This window comes from Tiliqua scincoides, chromosome 1 (assembly GCF_035046505.1).
Source record: "Tiliqua scincoides isolate rTilSci1 chromosome 1, rTilSci1.hap2, whole genome shotgun sequence".
Lineage (NCBI taxonomy): Eukaryota > Metazoa > Chordata > Lepidosauria > Squamata > Scincidae > Tiliqua > Tiliqua scincoides.
This window is the reverse complement of record NC_089821.1, coordinates 264593118-264611589: the sequence shown is the minus strand read 5'-3', so window position 1 is coordinate 264611589 and position 18472 is coordinate 264593118. Positions and strand designations below refer to the sequence as shown.

Below are 18472 nucleotides of genomic sequence, written 5' to 3'. Positions count from 1 at the left end.
AGGTGAATTACATGGTTCAGGTGACCCGTTGCATGTGATTACATGGTTCAGGTGACCTGTGGTTCAGGTGGCTTTTTGTGATGTGAGCTTGAAGTTTGTGAACATGCTGCACCCTCCTGTTTGCGCACAAGGGAAGGAAGTTTTCTACTTCCTGTCTTTGTTTTAGAAAAAGGCAGGACTTACTGCAGTGTCCAAATCCAGCAAATCCCAACTTGTCCTAAATAGAGTTTATGAACAAACCAGAGAACAAAACTGGAACAGAAGCAACAAATCCCAAAGGTTCCAGTTTAAGATAACAGTGATGGGCATCTATATTATGAACTCTTAAGGGAAGGGATGTCTGCTGGACTTGGGCTGTTTGGGGTCTTGATGATGAAGCAGAGCCACAGTCGTATTCCAAATAGAAGATACAATGTCATGCAGGGATAACAGATTGGATTGTAGCAGAAATGTGCACACCAGTGATGAGAGGGATCAAAAGTGACAATATATATATGATAGTGCTTCACAGATGCTGTGTTAGGACTTTCCATTTTGTCCATCCAGGGAAATTTAATTAAGGTTGAGGGGTGCAGATGGGTATTGAGGCAACCAAAGTCCATCCGTGGGTCCCATAAGTAAACATTCTGGAAATTGCTATGATATGATTTCCATATATGGGTTTTTCCTCATCTGCAGTAAGCAGCATACTTGACTCCAGCATGATAAAACCTAGATCTGAATTTTTAAAGTGTTTTGTGTGTGTGTGTTTTTCTCTGTAGGTTCAGCAGCAGCAACAGCAACAACAGCAGACCTCAAATAAGCGACCCAGCAACAGTACTCCTCCACCAACACAGTTGAATAAGATCAAGTATTCAGGGGGACCCCAGATTGTGAAGAAGGAGCGACGGCAGAGCTCCTCTCGTTTCAACTTGAGCAAAAACCGGGAACTTCAAAAGCTCCCTGCCCTTAAAGGTAAGAGCAGGTTTAGGGGCTTTTGAGGTAGCGAGCAGGGGCTAGTTCATCTGTGTGCCCTACTGGAAGGTTTCTACAGGCAAAAAGGGAGTTGATTCAGCAGGTTGTAGCGCTGACTGAAGTGCCTGCTGTGCAGAAGGGTAAAGCAGTGCTAAGTGTGAGGAAGCATCACTTCTCAATCTTTTTTGGATAGTTAATATTCCTAATGAGATGTCATTTGGAGGGGGAAAGAAATGCAAGAGACCTCATTGTCTGCCCTACATTGGCAGCCATATTGCTGTCAAAAAGCTCTACAGCCAACAGCCCAGTCTAACATAGGTTTGGGTTGCCTGTGTTGGGTGAGCCCTCTGCTGAAAATTCTGAATTAGCTGTATTTCTTCCGGAGATGGCAAGTTCTGCAGCACTGATTTGGATGTTATATGAAGGCCTCCAAGCTCTTTCCTTCAAGAAAATTGGGGTTGTGTTACCACTTAACAGATCTGATGTATCTTTGCTATAAGTTGCCAGGTGATCCTTCATTCTAAGAACCCAAAGCCTTTTCCCTCAAATTCAAACCTGAAATTATATAGCCTTTAAAAATTGTTTATAAGTAAAGAATTATCGTAACAGCCAAAAAAAGGGATACCTGGTTGCATTTGCAAGAAATCTCTAGAAAGTGACTTGTTTAAAACTTTGTAGTTTGGTGTCTTTGATAATGAATTGGGCAGATTTAATTTAGTGTTGTCCAAATCCTGCCTTACTCTTCATACTATTTTTCTTTTTCTTTTCTACACTGCACAGGGACCCTACACCGCATTGCCAAAATTGCACCACAGTAAGGAGAAAGAGCACATAAGGCTCATTGAAATGAATGAAAATTGCTCAAGAGCATGTGGCCAGAATATTTAGGGGCAGATTAAGACAAATAAAATTAAATAACTGATTGAATGCTCTGTTGCATCTCACATTTCAGTAAAGCTGAGTGGGGTTTAATAATTTCTTCTCTGGCGGAAGGATTTGAAGGAGAGGGAAACCAATTGGCAGAGAATGGAAAAGATTGTTCAAGGCACAGAAGAACACATGGCATAGATGGAAGAATTAAGAGGAGGCCACTTGGCTGGTTGCTGTTGGGAATGGAATATTAGGCTAAATGGGGCTTTCATCTGTCCCAGTTGGCCAGTTCTTGAACTGTATTAAGGAGACTGAAATGTAACAGTATGTATGAAATTGTTTTATCATTAGCTGCCTTGAGGTATGGTGATAAAGTATGATATAAATTTTTAAAAAGGCCTTTTGCCGTCTTCTTAGATGCACCACCTCACGAACGGGAAGAGCTCTTCATACAGAAGTTGCGACAATGCTGTGTCCTCTTTGACTTTGTCTCTGACCCGCTCAGTGACTTGAAGTTCAAAGAGGTAAAGCGAGCAGGTCTCAATGAAATGGTGGAGTACATCACACACAATCGGGATGTCGTCACAGAGGCCATTTATCCTGAAGCTGTTATCATGGTAAGATCAGCATGTGTCATGTGTCATGTTTCTGCTGCAGATCTCAAAGCAGCTAGAAATGCACGGTCTGTGTGTCCATTAAACAAATAGTACAATCGCAGAATGGTGTTGGGTATCTGGTGAAGGTTAGCATCTTGGATAAACATTAGCTGGCCTGACAGCATGAGTAGACTATTGATAGGCTGAAAGCAGTAGATATTAATAGCATGAGATGTGGACACGGAATTGTGATTGAATGTGAAGCAGTTAAGGAATACTTGTTGCATTGGACCTGTAGGGATTTGGGTTTTCCTAGGTCTTGATTTTTCTTGACTTCTCAAGGGGGGGGATGGGGGGGATGGGCAGTATTTGTGGGCACAGTTAACAAACTTTTGGTGTCCTCTCAATAAAAAGGCACCCAGTTGCATTATTAAGCATTTGGAGTTTGCGTCTGCTCCAGATTCATCAGTATTTTTAAACTTTTTGGTTCAGTTGCAGTTCAGATACTAACCTTAATCAGTGGCTTGGTAACTGGTTCAGACACTTCAAATGGTTTGGATACAGTTAATGCAGAGTAATAACAAATGTAAAATGTTTACAGTGGTGATTATGTAACAAGAGGAAACATTTATTTCTTAAAAAAAAACTTTAATTTTGATCTTTTAAAAGAAATTTTACAAACAATAACTTGAATAGGAACATGGAAAATAACTAAATCATGCTGAATACATGATTATTATTGCCTTGTAATAGTTTTCAGTGAATCTCTTCCGGACGCTTCCTCCATCATCCAATCCAACAGGAGCAGAGTTTGACCCTGAGGAAGATGAACCTACATTAGAAGCTGCTTGGCCGCACCTCCAGGTAAAGGGGAGAAAATACAGAATCTACAACCTATTTATCCTCCTATTTCTAATTGTAAGCAAAATGTAACCTATTTCTAGATTGTAATCAAAAGAAGATAGAGGTTTTTGGATACTTCATCAAGTAACCTTTGCAGAGCTTCAAAGGTTTACAGAGGTTTGGAGCTTTAAAACAAAACAAAAACCCAAGTTGCTTTCACTTAGGTTAAAGGGAGAGAGGCATCACCATGATGGTATATCACCATCTCCTACCTCTATTCAAGTGGCTCCATAGAAAGGGAGGCTAAAAAATTATCAATGGGTTAACTACACGAACTTCTGCTTAGAATAGTGTTTCTCAAACTGTGGGTTGGGACTCACTAGGTGGGTCGCAAGCCCATTTCAGGTGGGTCCCCATTCATTTCAATATTTTATTTTTAATATATTAGACTTGATGCTACCATGGTATGTGACTACATTTGGGGAAATGTTACAGAGCTATACTTATGTTCTTAAGCTATTATTATTAATTATTATTAACAGTATATATATACTGCTTTTCAGCTAACAGTTCACAAAGCGGTTTACAGAGACAAATCAAATAACTAAATGGCTCCCTGTCCCAAAAGGGCTCACAATCTAAAAAGATGCAAATGAATACCAGCAGACAACCACTAGAACAGACAGTGCTGGGGTGAGGTGGGCCAATTACTCTCCCCCTGCTAAAAAAGGAGCACCCACTTGAAAAAGTGCCTCTTACCCAATTAGCAGGGGTTACCTGTTATTCCCTGTAGAATTTGTTGCTCTCAAGTAGTATGATACAGGTTTCTAAGCATTGAATTGGGCCCCTGTGAACTGCTTCTGCCAATTTCTTCCTCACATACTCTGTGATGTGTCTGTTCTCCTGCTGGCTGGGAAAAGAAAGATAAAAGCTTTCTCAAGATACAGCATTTTGGTTCCTCTTTCCTATGCCCATCAGCACTCATATCTCTTTGATACTACATAGCTATCTTTTTTCTTTTTCTTTTTCACCGCTCCAATAATGATCTTATCCCCATTCTGTCACATATCCCATTTTGTCATCTCCTTTATCCATTGGAAGAACTGTCATACTGAAGCCACCCAATTGTAAAAATTACAAAAAGGATAATTCTGGGAATATTTTTCAAATTTTCTAAATGCTTCTAACTACCACCTTCTAAGTATCTGATGGTAGTTTTATGCTCTACTTTTGAAATATTGTGGGTCTTTCACTTTCATTGCTATATATTGTTGGTAGTGGCTGAGTTTTTTGGTGTATTTTTCACTTTTTTATATGTTGCCTTGAGTGCTTTTAAAGAGCAGAAAGGTTTAAAATAATACAGAAAGGCTTAAAATAATTCAAGGCTGCCCTTCTCAGCACACTTATTTGAGAGTAAGCCCAGTTGATTTCAGTGGGACTTATGTTTGAATCAACCTGCTTAGGACTGCACTGTAAGTGTTGCATAAAAGGAAATAGCATGGGTTTGTAGATTGCCATTTATTAATTTATTTCTAGGCAATTATATCCCCATTTTCAGTTACAGAAAGACTCCCAAGACAGCTTGCCTGCCTTATTTGGAGCCAATAATTATGTGCTTTATGCACATAATTATGGTCTAGGATTTCTGTTTTGGAGCCAAGATTGTGCTATTGGATTATGAGCCCCCCTCCCCCGAGCTCAGCCTTCCCTCTTATTTATGTGTCTGGTAAGATTGACTTTTCAAATGATTAGCAACTGTATACCTACTGCTTTGGTAGCAATAGAAAATACCAGTCTTTTTGTAAGTAATTCTTTTTCTGTCTTTCCCTTTTTAGCTGGTGTATGAATTCTTTCTGAGATTCCTGGAGTCTCCAGACTTCCAACCAAATGTAGCCAAGAAATATATTGACCAGAAGTTTGTATTGTCAGTAAGTCATTGCTGTTTCTTTCCAGCATGTTTTGGCTCCTATGTCCTTAAAAAATTAAGGGTCCAATCCTATCCAACTTTTCAATGCTAACGCAATTGCAATGCAGCCCCAAGTAAGGGAACAAAAGTTCCCTTAGCTTGAGGAGGCCTCTGTGGTTGCCCCCTGCCACCGCAGGATGCAGTGCACACCCCACTGGCATGGCTGCATCAGTGCTGGGAAGTTGGATAGGATTGGGCCCTAAGTGAGTGTATGAGTAACCCTACTTCACTTTGCACCAGTTGAAAGAGGAGATGCTTATTATGGATGAGAGCACAGGATAGCAGGTCCAGAACTCCATAAGAGAACCCGTTGGAGCTGGAGGGGGGAGAGGGACATCTTAAGAAAATGTCCTTGCAGTTGGCTTCTTGATTGTAGCATTTTTTTTACTACCACTTTGTTTTACCAGTAATAGCCACCCTAAGACTTATGGGTCATTTACTTCTGTTTTGGTTTTATTTTTCTCTGACTGAATATCAACTTTAAATTTTGTCATATAGGATGTTTAGTGTTGTGCCTGTGACTGGATAGCTAGTTAATAAAATATAATTTATTGGGGGAGCAAGTGTGTGGTTGGGGTTTTATTTGAAAAATCAAATACTAGAAAGCTGACTGGCTTTAGATGGATTAAAACTTGGTTTGTCCTGCTGAAACCAGGTCAGTGTGATAATTCTCAGACTGAAATGGCAAGACAAAATAAAACCACATTTGGGTTAGTCATTCTCCAATTCTGGCTCTATATGGATTTCTAGGTTAAATGACCACAGGTATCCAAAACAATCACAGGCTTGTGGAGTATTCAGTGAAGACTCCCAAGTCACACAGTTATGAGCTTTACCCTCAGTGAGAATCAGCATATCCAAATGATATTGGTCTCCAGTTTGTCAACACAGGGCCATGCAAGTGTGAGACCAACACAGGCTTAATTCCTTATTTATTACTGTTATATTCTGCTTTCCTTCCATCATTGAACTCAATGTTGTGTACCTGGGTTCCCAGAGGATTATCCATCCAGGCACTGACCAAATCTAGCTCTGCTTAACTCCAGCAGAATCATGTGCCCTTGGACCATGCTGTGGGACCCAGTCAGCAGTAGCATTATAGTGGTGCAAAAAGCTACCTGCAAATTGTGTTCATGGTGGGACCTTGACCTCCTTCCATAGCTGTTGGACCTGTTTGACAGTGAAGATCCCAGAGAGCGAGACTTTCTGAAGACCATTTTGCATAGGATTTATGGGAAGTTCTTGGGCCTCCGAGCATATATAAGACGGCAAATAAACAACATATTTTACAGGTTAGTGCTGGTTATTTGTAGCAGTTAATCTTTTGGGAGTTTTTGCATATGGGGGGGCTATACTCAAGATTTTCTTTGCATCCAGTTTAGCTTTATAACTCCCAACTTTAGATGAACAGATGAGAGGTCATCTGATGTATGGCTATTAATTAAGAAAATTGGGAAATATGATCTTAAGGTGTGTCACTGCCACATGACCATGAGGTGACCTGATGTGACTTGTGTCAGCAATAGATGGTGAGGGAGTGGCAGATTCAGGGTGCCCTCTACACCAAATCTGCCACTGTCTCCTTCCAGCTTACCACAGATGTGAGCCACATTGATCTACTTAGCTGGACACCCAATCATCTGTCTCCTTACCATTCTCCTCCTGCAGGTGTTTGCAAATTTGGAAGTGTGGAACTTCCTGTTTTATTTACAGAGACTGCATGAGGCGTGTGCTAAGGGGCTCCCCCCCATGCATCATGGCAGAGACAGTGGTGGACGCATCCCTGGTTGCACCTTCCCTGAGGTGTGGTGGTTCCAAAACTGCAGCTAAAAGTCAGCAACAAACTATAGTCTGGTATCCTCTGTGGTTTATTTAACAGAGCTACAATGTGACAATACAGAAATATGAAATACTGAGCTAGCCAAGCTATTAATTTGACCTCATGGTGTCAGATAAATGAAGTATAAAGATATTTTAAGGAGCAAGGTTAAGACCCCTGTATTTATACCAGCGGTTTTCAAACTCTCTAGGAGAGTTTGCAATGCAGTAAGTCCTGGCGGGGGCGGGAGGGGAGCGGGAAGGCTCAAGAGTGCTGCAGGGACTGGGATGCACTCACCAGTCCCCGCAGCAGGTTGTTGGGGGTGCTGGGGGTGCAGGGAGTCCTGCACGAGCATCTGCAGGGCTCCTCAGCTCATCAAAAGTGAAAGTGATTGTGTGGCTGCCTCCTCCCTGCCTGCCCCAGCCCCTTAAGGGGAAAGAGGCCAGGGTCTTCAGGCTGGGGCATTGCATCACCTCAGTTTGAGTACCACTGATTTATACCTTTTCATTTGGGATCCAGTATTGTGAGGTGGATTTGGACAAGGGAATAAGAGTTGTCTCTCTTCTCCCCCACCCTGCTCCCCCTTATAATCTTACATCCCTGTTCCTGAAAAGTCATTGAATCGGGCAGTGTGGACAAATGTGTGATTCCCCATATTTGCCTGCACACCTTGCAGGGTAAAATGTGGAATTAGCTGCAAATTGTTTCATCCATATGGCATCTGCTTAAGAGTTCATGTCAGTGCAGAGAGAAGTTTGAATGGCAGTAGCCAATATAAAAATCAGAATCAGGTATCCTAACAATTTAGGCCTAGCACAGTTCCCCTCCTTTGCCCTTGGCTCCTGAATGTTCATTAAGGAATAGGTGTGGGAGTGTACCTGAATGGTAGAGCACAAATTTTGCATGCAAAAGGTCCCAGGTCTAGTCCCTGACATCTCTTGCTTAAAAAGATCTTGGATAGCAGGGATGGAAGCATCCAGTGTCTGAAAACTTGGAGAGCTGCTGTCCATCGGTTTAAGACAATACTGGGTGAGGTGGGCCAATGGTTTGCCTCCATTGGAGGGCATTTCACATGCTGCTTTTGCCCTCAGTCACTGTGTTTTCTCTTAGTAACTGAATTCCTTGTCAGAAACATTCATTGTTTACCCCAATTTGGAAGCAGAAGCTACTATTCGCAAGTGTGCTTCCTTTGGCAGAATTGCAATTCCCTTAAACAGAATGTGGACATTTTTTTGATCCAGAGCATATTACAGCCTCTCGATTCATGAACCATCTTCTTGATAGTTTCATTCTGTGCTTGACATTGACTTCTCTTTGCTCAGGTTTATCTATGAGACAGAGCACCATAATGGAATTGCTGAGCTCCTAGAGATTTTAGGGAGGTAAGAGCAATTTTCTCTGTTAGTTATTATGTTGCTGTTTGGTAGGAGACTTCTTGATGGAAAAAAGGTGATTATTGCCCAGGCAGCTATGAGAGATTTCTATTTCTTCATGTTGTCAGGAGTCTTCATAGCATGCTTTCTTGGAACTGCGAAGCTTGGGGCACTGCAGATGTTTCCTGTAGGGTTTCCTGGTGATGTGGGAATAGTACAGTGAGTCTGGGAACAGTTTTGAATGCACAAATGTGTAAGCCCTGGATGTTTACAGTTCTCTTCTTTCTCCTCAGTATAATCAATGGATTTGCTTTGCCCCTGAAGGAAGAGCACAAGATGTTTCTCATCCGGGTCTTGCTACCGTTACACAAGGTGAAATCGCTGAGTGTCTACCACCCACAGGTAGGAAGTTACTCAATTAACTTGGCAGGCCGATTGTGTGTATCATGAAACAATAGACAGACTTGTCCTACTGTATCTGACTCTACTCCTGGAAGTGTAGTTTCTAAGAATTCTGGATTTTTGATGTAGAGTCCAGTTAGAACTTTATGCTATTAATTTTCCACTGTCCCCAGCACTATCTCCCATGTCTCTTTGTTAACTTGCCCACTCAGCCAGTGTGATCCAGGAGAACCCTTCTGGATCAGACCAAAGCCCATCTAGTCCAGCATTCCGCTTTACACCAGGCAGAGTGGCCAGGCGGATTCTTATGCAGAGGGGCTATAACTCAGTGGTAGAGCACATGTTTTTGAAGTTCCCAAGTTCAGTCAGTGTCATTTCCATGTTTTTGTAGTTCCAAGATGTCAATACCTGAAGTTCTCACCATGCTATGTTCTTTATGCAGCTGGCGTATTGTGTTGTGCAGTTCTTGGAGAAAGATAGCAGCCTGACTGAACCGGTAAGTGTGACCATGTAACACTGAGATTAGGTCTGCAAACAAATGGAGTTGTTATTATCATGTGTCGTTAGTTTAGGGGCAAATTTATCATGATCATGCTAGGAAGATGAATGTATCAAGGCCAGGCTGGGCCTGTGGGTGATTACCCAAATCTTGGCATGGAGGGTATGCTATCCAGCTCAGCATTTCTGAGATTTGACTTGAGCTAGAGATGCTAGAGAAATACTGAAATACCCTCTGCTATAAAAATACTGTTGATTTGGCAACAATGGAAGACTCCTAGTATTATACCAAGTTGACCAATCTCTAGTCTTCATACTTCCTGCAAGTTGCAAAGGCTGACGTCGCAACTCTTTCTTCCATTCTGTGCCTGAAGAGGGCTGTAAAGTTTGAGTACAAACTGTCCAAGAGGATTTACTTGGCTAGGCAGCAACCTCACCATGAGGTACATGGATCAAGCTGCAGAATCTATGAGAATAGTTTCAAATGGATTAATCATTAATGAATAATTAACTAGCATTTGGTTCTGCAAATTTATATCTGTTATGTGATATCAGGACTTGGTTGTTCCCTCTACTTTAGCCATTGGTTCATTGTGGAGTTCATTGTGAACTGAACATGCTCTGGGCAACTTTTGAGAGAGACTAAGCTCACAATCTTAGAAAACAGGCCTCCCAATCCTAACCTGTGCTGGAACAGGCAGTCCAAGTGGCCTACGCTGAATCCAGTGCAGGTTAGGAGTTGGCTGGAGGGCAACTCAGGGTAAGAGGATATTTTTTCAAGTAACACTGTAGCCATTCCTATGAGGTTACTCGGATCTGCGCCAGTAAAATTGCTGGCGCAAATCCGAGCAGCCCACATAAACTGCTGGTCCCGGGAGTTGGGTTAAGACACAGTGTGAACTGTTGCTGATTCCACTCTCCTCCTGGACCTGATCTACTTTCCACCATCCCCTGTGCAAAATCACCCCTCCCTTCCTTCATTCTGCCCTCCCGCCACCCTCTGCACCAGCTTGTCTGGGCTGGTGCAAACTCACCCAGCCCCCTAGGAATCTGTAGGCCAGCTGTCGCATTAGCCACATCCATCCATCTGTATTGGGGTTGTGTTTATAATACCAATGTACGTTGTAGGGATTACAGTGATAGTATATAGAACATACTTTATAAAATGCTACTTTATAAAATGTTATACTGGAGAACCAGAGAACCAGTTAACCAAGTTATACCAGAGAGCCAATGTGAGGTAGTGTTTAGAGTGCTGGGCTGCGACTTGGAACACTTAGTTCAGATTTCCTCTTAGCCATAAATCTTATTGTCATTCATTCAGCCTAACCTGCCTCACAGGGTTGTTAATAGGATGGAGAAAAACACCATATGCCACCCTAAGCTCCTTGGAGGAACAGAGGCATAGATATGTGACTATAATGCCTATTATGTATTATTAAATATAGCAAGAAAGGAAGCAAGAACTATTTTTAAAAATGGAGGGAGCAGTGACCTGGGAGGAGGTGAAGTTGTTTAATTACTTGCCTTACTTTAAAAGCAGAGGAGCATCTGTTGGTCATTTTTTTTTTACCCTTATTAGAAATGGTCCACAAATACCTTGTATACAGTGCTACCTGAGATAGGTAATCGTTCTTTTAGTAAGATTTTTTCACGCTTTAAGATACTGGACTCTTTCACTGTTCATTTCTCTGATATGTGTAAATTGCTTTCTTTGTCTGTTCAGGTGATCATGGGCTTGCTGAAGTTCTGGCCAAAAACGCACAGTCCCAAGGAGGTTATGTTTCTGAATGAGCTGGAAGAAATATTGGATGTCATTGAGCCTTCGGAGTTTGTGAAGGTTATGGAACCTCTCTTCAGGCAGCTAGCTAAGTGTGTGTCCAGCCCACACTTTCAGGTGGGTTGAAGACTTGGGGAAAGTAGCAGTAGCTTTACACCCTGTTGGCAGGTGAAATGCCAAAGCTCCCAAGCATGCTGACACTTAAAATATGCAGTGAATGTGGTAGCCAATGGATTTACCAATTACACTTTTCTGACCAAGATACTATCTAAGGAAGGGGATCATCATAAACTTGAAGAAAAAAATAAGGCTGTAAAGCAGCTGTCAAGAAGTCATTGTACAAGGAGAATCTGGCTATCTTCTAGACCCAAGGTCAATTCCTTTCTTTGGAAAGGTGGCAGAGCGTGTGATGTAGAGCCACTTCAGACATCCCTGGACAAACATCCAACCTTGATCCATTTCAGTCTGTTTTTTTACCTGGTTGTGGGACAGATACTGCTTTGGTTTCCCTTGAACTTGATGGGATAGTGCTTCCTTGTCTCTGCATGAGGCATTGGTAGCTTTTAATTCTGGGGATCATGCTATTCTTTTATGTTAACTCCCATTCTCAGTGGAGGTGGAGGACTTTGTCCTCTGATGGTTCTGATCCTTTAAGCCTGATGTGGAAGGTGGTCTTGGTGATGCTGTCTCTGCTCCCTAGAAGCTGGATTGTAGAGCTAGATATTGTAGAGGTTCAGAAACCTGAACCATCAAGTTCACATGCTGCTCGCAGTGTATAGCAACCCTTACCTCAAACCTGTTCCCCTTTAAGCTCTCTTTCTTTAAGTCTATTTCCTTGTATTTATACAGGTAGCAGAGAGGGCATTATATTATTGGAACAATGAATACATCATGAGTTTGATCAGCGACAATGCAGCCAAAATTCTCCCCATCATGTTCCCAGCACTCTACAAGAATTCCAAGAGTCATTGGAACAAGTAGGTCCCTTCTGTATGTGCAAAGCATAAGTGAATGTACAGATGGGAGGGCTGAGGTTTTACTCTACCAGCGTGTGTTGTTGATACTGTGCAGATACAGTGCCGTGTTGTGTTGGTGCTCTTATTCATTTGACATGGACAGAAAAAGAGTCTCTGATGATGATGTGCAAGCAGCAGTTTCTGGACAGACAAAAGAAAACACTTCTTTACACAATAAATGTAAATTAACATTTATAAATGTATGTAAATTCTATCCCTATGGAATTTGCTGCTATATGATGTGGAAATGGCTGCTAGCTTAGTGGTACCTAAGCATGAACGTGTCTAATTCCCTTTTAATAAAGCCATTGACTAGTCATGGTGTCTGATACATAATCCCTGTGTTCATAATTGGTATGCCTCTGAATGCTAGTTGTTGGAAAGCAAAAGCAGAAGAAGGCAGTTTCCTTAAAATCCTCCGTGTGGGCTTGCTGGGGTCATCTGGTTGGCCATGGAAGAAACAAGCCGATCTGATCCAGCGGGGTTGCTTGTATGCTTTTACATAGTAGAAAATACACAAACACATGTGGCAAAACTTAAGCAGGTTGCAGCCCTTTCAGCTTACTCTTTCAATTGGATCATAAAAGAGATTTATCTTTTTTCTTTAATAGGTATATTTTATTCTGGATTTTGAAACTTTTCTTGTTTTTTTCATGCTAGGTTCTGAGACTTCTGATGCTGGTCATTAAATCTACACTGGAGTTGGTTTAATCCATTCTCCTCCGTTCTTTTCATTTCAGGACAATCCATGGATTGATTTATAATGCACTGAAGCTGTTCATGGAGATGAATCAAAAGCTGTTTGATGACTGCACACAGCACTATAAGGCGGAGAAGCAGAAGTAGGTATTCTTATTGAGGAATGTATTATCAAAGTGGGGGGGGGGGGCATCAACAAAGATGAAACTGTGCCAGAGCCCTTCAGAAAAAATGCATCTTATCCCACATTAATCTAAATGGGGAAATTGAAATAGCAGGAGCAAAATAAAAAGCCAGAAGCCCAAACTGACCGAGAAATTCTAACAGGGCATGGTGGAGAGCTACAGGAACAATGAATCATTAGGCAATTAAGGAAGCCATTAGAGCAACAGTCCCAAACTTTTTAGCACCGCAGCCCCCCCTTGTCCTTTGCGATGGGTTATGTGAGGCTCCCTATAGTGCTGCAGTGCCTTATTGGGAGCTCTTGGAGGCTGCTTTTGGGTCATGCTGGGTCAGCGATCCACTCTATTGACCTCCACAAGCTCCAGAAAGCCCCACGGAAGTGACTTCCCATTTGTGTCACAACCTACTGCACATTTGGTCATGATCCACCAGTGGGTTGTGATCCACAGTTTGGGAAACACTGGATTAGGGGATTGTTATGTCTCCTATGTGAGGGGAGCATGAGTTAAGGCGATTGGCTGACCTATCAGATGTGAGAGCTGTTGTGGGAGAAACTAAGAGAGTGGGAATAACTGTCGCCCTTCAGAAATCTAAAGTAGGAAAGGACATTGTTGTGTGAAATTCATTGGTGAAGTGTTTGAATAATTCCTTTCCTTGAAAAGGTCAAAGAAAGAGAAGAGTTTAGATCTGAATCCTGTCAATATCTCTTTAAGTTGTGACATTAGTGCTGAGGTATTCAATCTGTGTGTCCTGCCTCCCTAGGGAGGCGTGGCTAGCCAATAGGGGCATTGTGAGGCATCTGGGGAGAGAGGTGGCTGCAGCTGATTCTGAGAGCTCTGCTCTGCTCAGCTGCACCTGCTGCCTGCTGACTTACTGCTTTTCTTTAGCTGTAAAAGAGGTGAGTGGGGCAGCATGAGGTGGGGAGGGCATGTGAAACATGGTGGGGGGAGGTGGGAGAGAAGTCTGGCTGGGCATCAGCAGAGGTGCTGCATCTCATCATGGAGCTCTCTCCATGTGGAACCTAGCCCCAGGGACTACATTTCCCAGTGTGCCCCTCGCCCTGGGCATCCTGGGATTGGTCAAGGCTGGAGGAGAGGAGAAGAGTGCGGAGGTGTTGCATCTCATCAGCACAGGACACAGGGCAGGCTTCAAACTGGGAGGGAAAAGTAAGTTCAGCGAAGGAGGGAGCCAGCCTGCCCTTGGTGGGAGGTGTCCAAATGCCTCAGGCTGCATTCCTCCATCTTGCTTAGGGGGAATGGGGTGGCATCTGCATGTTGGGTGTATGTGTGTGAGCAGCCCCCATCTACTTTGGGGTGAGTTGTAATCTTGCTCTGTGTGGCTGCAATCCTTTCCACACTTTCCTGGGAGTAAGCCCCATTGACTCAAATGGGACTTACTTCTGAGTAGACTTACATAGGCTTGGTGTCTGTCAGCTTAACCAAGGATCTTCACCTTTCTCTTTTTCCTCCCCCTTCAAAAAGGAAAAAAAGCCACTCTTGATGGCTTTGTCTCCAAAAATTGATTAAAAATAAAAATCCTTTTTAGTGATTCCCCTTTTTCCTCTTGCCTCCTTTTGGGCGGGGGTACTCTGTTGGCTGCTATTGTAAGACAAAAGGCACAATCCTAGCTAGGTCTACTCAGAAGTAAGTCCTATTGTGTTCAATGGGACTTACTCCCAGGAGAGTGAGCTTAGGATTGCAGCCAAACAGTCTCTAGGTATCAGTTTGCAATTAGCAGATACACACAAAACAAAGTCTTCCCCTCCCCCAGAAAATTCACCACTTCCCCCCTCCCTTTCCCAAAGCCTCCAGGTGTGCTGCTAACAAACTCAGGGCACAATCCTAACCAGGTCTACTCAGAAGTAAGTCCTATTTTGTTCAGTGGGGCTTACTCTCAGGTAAGTGTGGTTAGGATTGCAGCCATAGAGTGCTGGCAGCTGTTTCTAGTGTATAATTATAACACCTTCACCCCCATTTTGGGGGTAACTGAGGTGAGGTGTTGTAATGGGGAGCCGTGGCCAATGGCCACAAGGATCAGGTGAGGCGTGAGTCGGAAAAGTTTGAGAACCACTGCATTAGTGGGTTGTGTTTTTTTTCAGGATTTGTTTTTTTACAGTGCTGTAACTTAGCCTCAGTTCTAGAAATACAGTGGGTGTTAAATAAAAACAAAAAATAAATTCCTTCTCATCTTCAGAGGGCGGTTCAAGCTGAAGGAGCGAGAAGAGATGTGGCACAAGATTGAGGAACTAGCCCGCCAAAATCCTCAGGTAATGGTTACTATCAACAGTTGATAGGTGTTTTAAGAGCACAGCCACATTTCTGCTTCTTTAAATCAATGGACAATGAGTCTGCTGCGTTTGGTCCATTGGTTGCGGTTAATTAAGACTTGTTTAAATCCCTGCACAGCCATGCCTTCATAGCATGGCCTTAGATCAGGGGTGTCCAAACTTTTTGGCAGGAGGGCCACATAATCTCTCTGACACTTTGTTGGGGGGAAAAAATAGTTAATTTACATTTCAAATTTGAATAAATTTACATAAATGAATACATTAGGGATGGAACTTTTATGAATGAATGAAGATCTTGCAATATCTCATGGCCTATAAAAGACCTTGCCCAAAGCAATGCCGGCTTTTCCTTTGCTGCCACTGCTATATCACTGACATGAAACAGCAAGCAATGGAGGGAGCCCTCATTTGGGCACCCCTGCCCTAGATGAACTGTCATCAGCCATGTTCCCATCTGTAGAAAGTGGAGATTGCAAAGTGTCAAATAAATGGGTACTTCTCTGTGTGATACCTCTTCAGCAAATGTACCTCTTTAAGATACTCGCTTAGACAGACACACTGGGAATTTGGTTTAGTTTTCCCTACTGTACTTCTTAGCATAGTAAAGTTCCCGTGCTAGTCAGCTCTCAGTGTTGTTAGGCACTTGTGTCATAGCTTGGTAATGTTATACTGAGCCCCTGAAAGAGATGGAATGATTGGTTCATAGAATATACATCTCTGGAGTTCCCAGAGGAATTCTTTGTGCCCTTTATGTGTTGCTTCAGCCATCTGGTGGCTGCTTATCCTTGAATAGCTCACAGAAAGCTTGAATATCATGTAAAGGGCACCTTCTTCTCTGTACTGTCAGAGAGAGCCAGAAAGGAAATGCTGAATTGTTGGCCAGATATAGAAAGTACATCTTTTAGAAAATGCTTTAAATGGGACTCTGTGCCAATCTGTGTGCAGCTTCTTTGCTTGTAAGGTGCACTTTACTCCACAGATGGCAGTGATCATGTAGATCCCCGGTCAGTTATGGCTTAAGACTGATGAATTTGGCTGTGACTCCAAATAGAAATGAAATAGTGTTGAGGTTGAGGAGCACAGCTATATTGGATGGTATTGGGGATTTGCACTAACCCCCAGTGCTAATTCTCTGATGCCTTTATTCATTTACTTTTCCTTCAACTCAAAATGTTCTGGAAGTATAAATAAAAAATACTGAATGGTTATCAACTCAGTGGCCATAGTTCAGGTATATTGGTGAATTGTAATTTAGCACTGCTTCAAAATGAACCTCAGTAAGCAATTTGATCCTAATTTGTTTTCACTAGGACAGTTCCCTGGGTTTGAGGAACTGTCTGTTCAAAAGTAAAAGTGGAAGCTTTCCTAGACAATTTCAGTCTCTTCCTCTTGCATGTGAAGAGCAAGAGGGCAGAAGGGAGTATACAGGCTCGTGGCTTGCCATGGTTTATTGATATACATCATATTGCTACACAATGAAACATTAGGAACATAGAAATGTGCCTTATGCAGAGTCAGACCCTTGGTCCAATTAGATTAGTATTGTCAACACAGACTGGCAGTTGCTCTTCATGGGTTCCAGGAACAAATTTTTTCTCTGTTGTACTTAGAAACGTCAGAAATTGAACCTGAGACTTTCTTCATGCAAAGCATGTGCTCCACCACTGAATCTCAGCCCTGTCACCTACACCATTCAGAGTTGCATCTGAACCAGGCATTGTTTCTTAATGCAGCAGTTAACATAAAGTAGCTATTGTGCTAAATGAGAGTTCCCACCATGTTGAAGTCATTCAAACTGTCCAGTCCCTTGAACATACTGTGTTTGCTTTTTCCATTATTCACTTTGTTATCCCACCTTAATCCCATTTCAGTGAAACCCTTGCATTATCAGCCCCCTCCACAGAAGGATGGCAGGGGGGAGGGGGTTACAGTAAGACAGAACAATAAGTTCTTTTATTATAGAGCAGTGGTTCTCACACATTTAGCACTGGGACCCACTGGGACAGAATGAGAATCTGTCGGGACCCACCAGAAGTGATGTCATGATCAGAAGTGACATCATCAAGCAGGAATATTTTTAACTATCCTAGGCTGCAATCCTACCCACGCTTACCCAGGAGTAAGTTTCCTTTACTATCATTGTTAAAAGAATATACATAGTAGTTTGTTAAAAGTACAGGTCTATAACATGTCCTCAAATGCAGTCACATATCATGGTAACATCAAGTCTAATGTATTAAAAATAAAATATTGAAATGAATGGGGACCCACTTGAAATTGTCTTGCGACCCACCTAGTGGGTCCCGACCCACATTGTGAGAAACACTGTTATAGAGAATACTTGACATATGAAGTGACATATATTAAGAGGAAAAAGTCTTTAATGCCTCTTTTGGGCTAGATCAGTTTCTTTTTCCCAGATACGCTCAATGTAGTTTTACATAAGGAATGTTGAATTTCAAGGGGGGGTTTCAGTGTTGTATTGAACTTGCCTTGGGACCTATGTATTTGTGTTTAAACATTTGGTGTTCCAGTACTTGAGTTGCTGAGCTTGCATTCCCATTTTTCTGTGTGCTGTGTTCCTCCAGTACCCCATGTATTGCGCACCCCCACCTTTGCCTCCTGTTTATTGCATGGAGACGGAGACCCCCACTGCAGAGGACATACAACTACTGAAGAAAACGATGGAAACGGAGGCTGTGCAGGTGACTCATCTATATACCCCCAAATGTATCAGGAGCCTTTCTGTAGTTTAAAAGCACATGGTTCTTGGTTAAGCTGCTAAAATTCCTCCTGAACAAGGAAGCTCATCACAAATATGGACCATGGCATTTGTCTCTGTAGGCAGGCTAAGTGGTGTTAATTGCAGTTGCGGGAAAGGGCAGTCGTGTGGGTGGGAAAAAACTCCCACGTTCCAATTGGCATAATTCTTTAGAAGGGGACATGTTGGCCTCAAATGAAGATCTTCCACACACTGTTGTTTATTGAAGCTCAGATGTGTATGATGTTGGTCCACAAGATATCATGCGCTGCCTGTGTATCTGGCAACCTACTTGTGTAACTGCTGCGGGATTGTAAGCCTTTACTGAATTTTGTGTTTCTCAGCAGTGGGCTTATCCCATATCAAAAAACTGTCCTTCATACAGGTGTAGTTTTCATTCCCTCATCATGTCAGTGATGGTTTTG

The 18472-nt window shown here is 42.5% G+C and overlaps 1 protein-coding gene across 2 annotated transcripts in view; it reads left to right on the top strand.

The window, feature by feature from the left end:
* Positions 1-18472, top strand: part of PPP2R5D (protein phosphatase 2 regulatory subunit B'delta) — a 42905-nt gene that overhangs the window by 18808 nt on the left and 5625 nt on the right. Inside the window, exons 3-15 of one of the 2 annotated variants that reach the window (XM_066624981.1) lie at positions 762-954; positions 2242-2441; positions 3174-3284; positions 5099-5191; positions 6391-6521; positions 8371-8430; positions 8715-8823; positions 9266-9319; positions 11048-11218; positions 11951-12078; positions 12858-12959; positions 15193-15265; positions 17875-17991. In XM_066624981.1, coding sequence (XP_066481078.1) covers positions 762-954; positions 2242-2441; positions 3174-3284; positions 5099-5191; positions 6391-6521; positions 8371-8430; positions 8715-8823; positions 9266-9319; positions 11048-11218; positions 11951-12078; positions 12858-12959; positions 15193-15265; positions 17875-17991 — 1542 coding nt within the window. Of the gene's footprint in view, positions 1-761; positions 955-2241; positions 2442-3173; positions 3285-5098; positions 5192-6390; positions 6522-8370; positions 8431-8714; positions 8824-9265; positions 9320-11047; positions 11219-11950; positions 12079-12857; positions 12960-15192; positions 15266-16896; positions 17377-17874; positions 17992-18472 lie in introns of those variants that run through there. The other variant, XM_066624990.1, reaches the window with a different exon arrangement.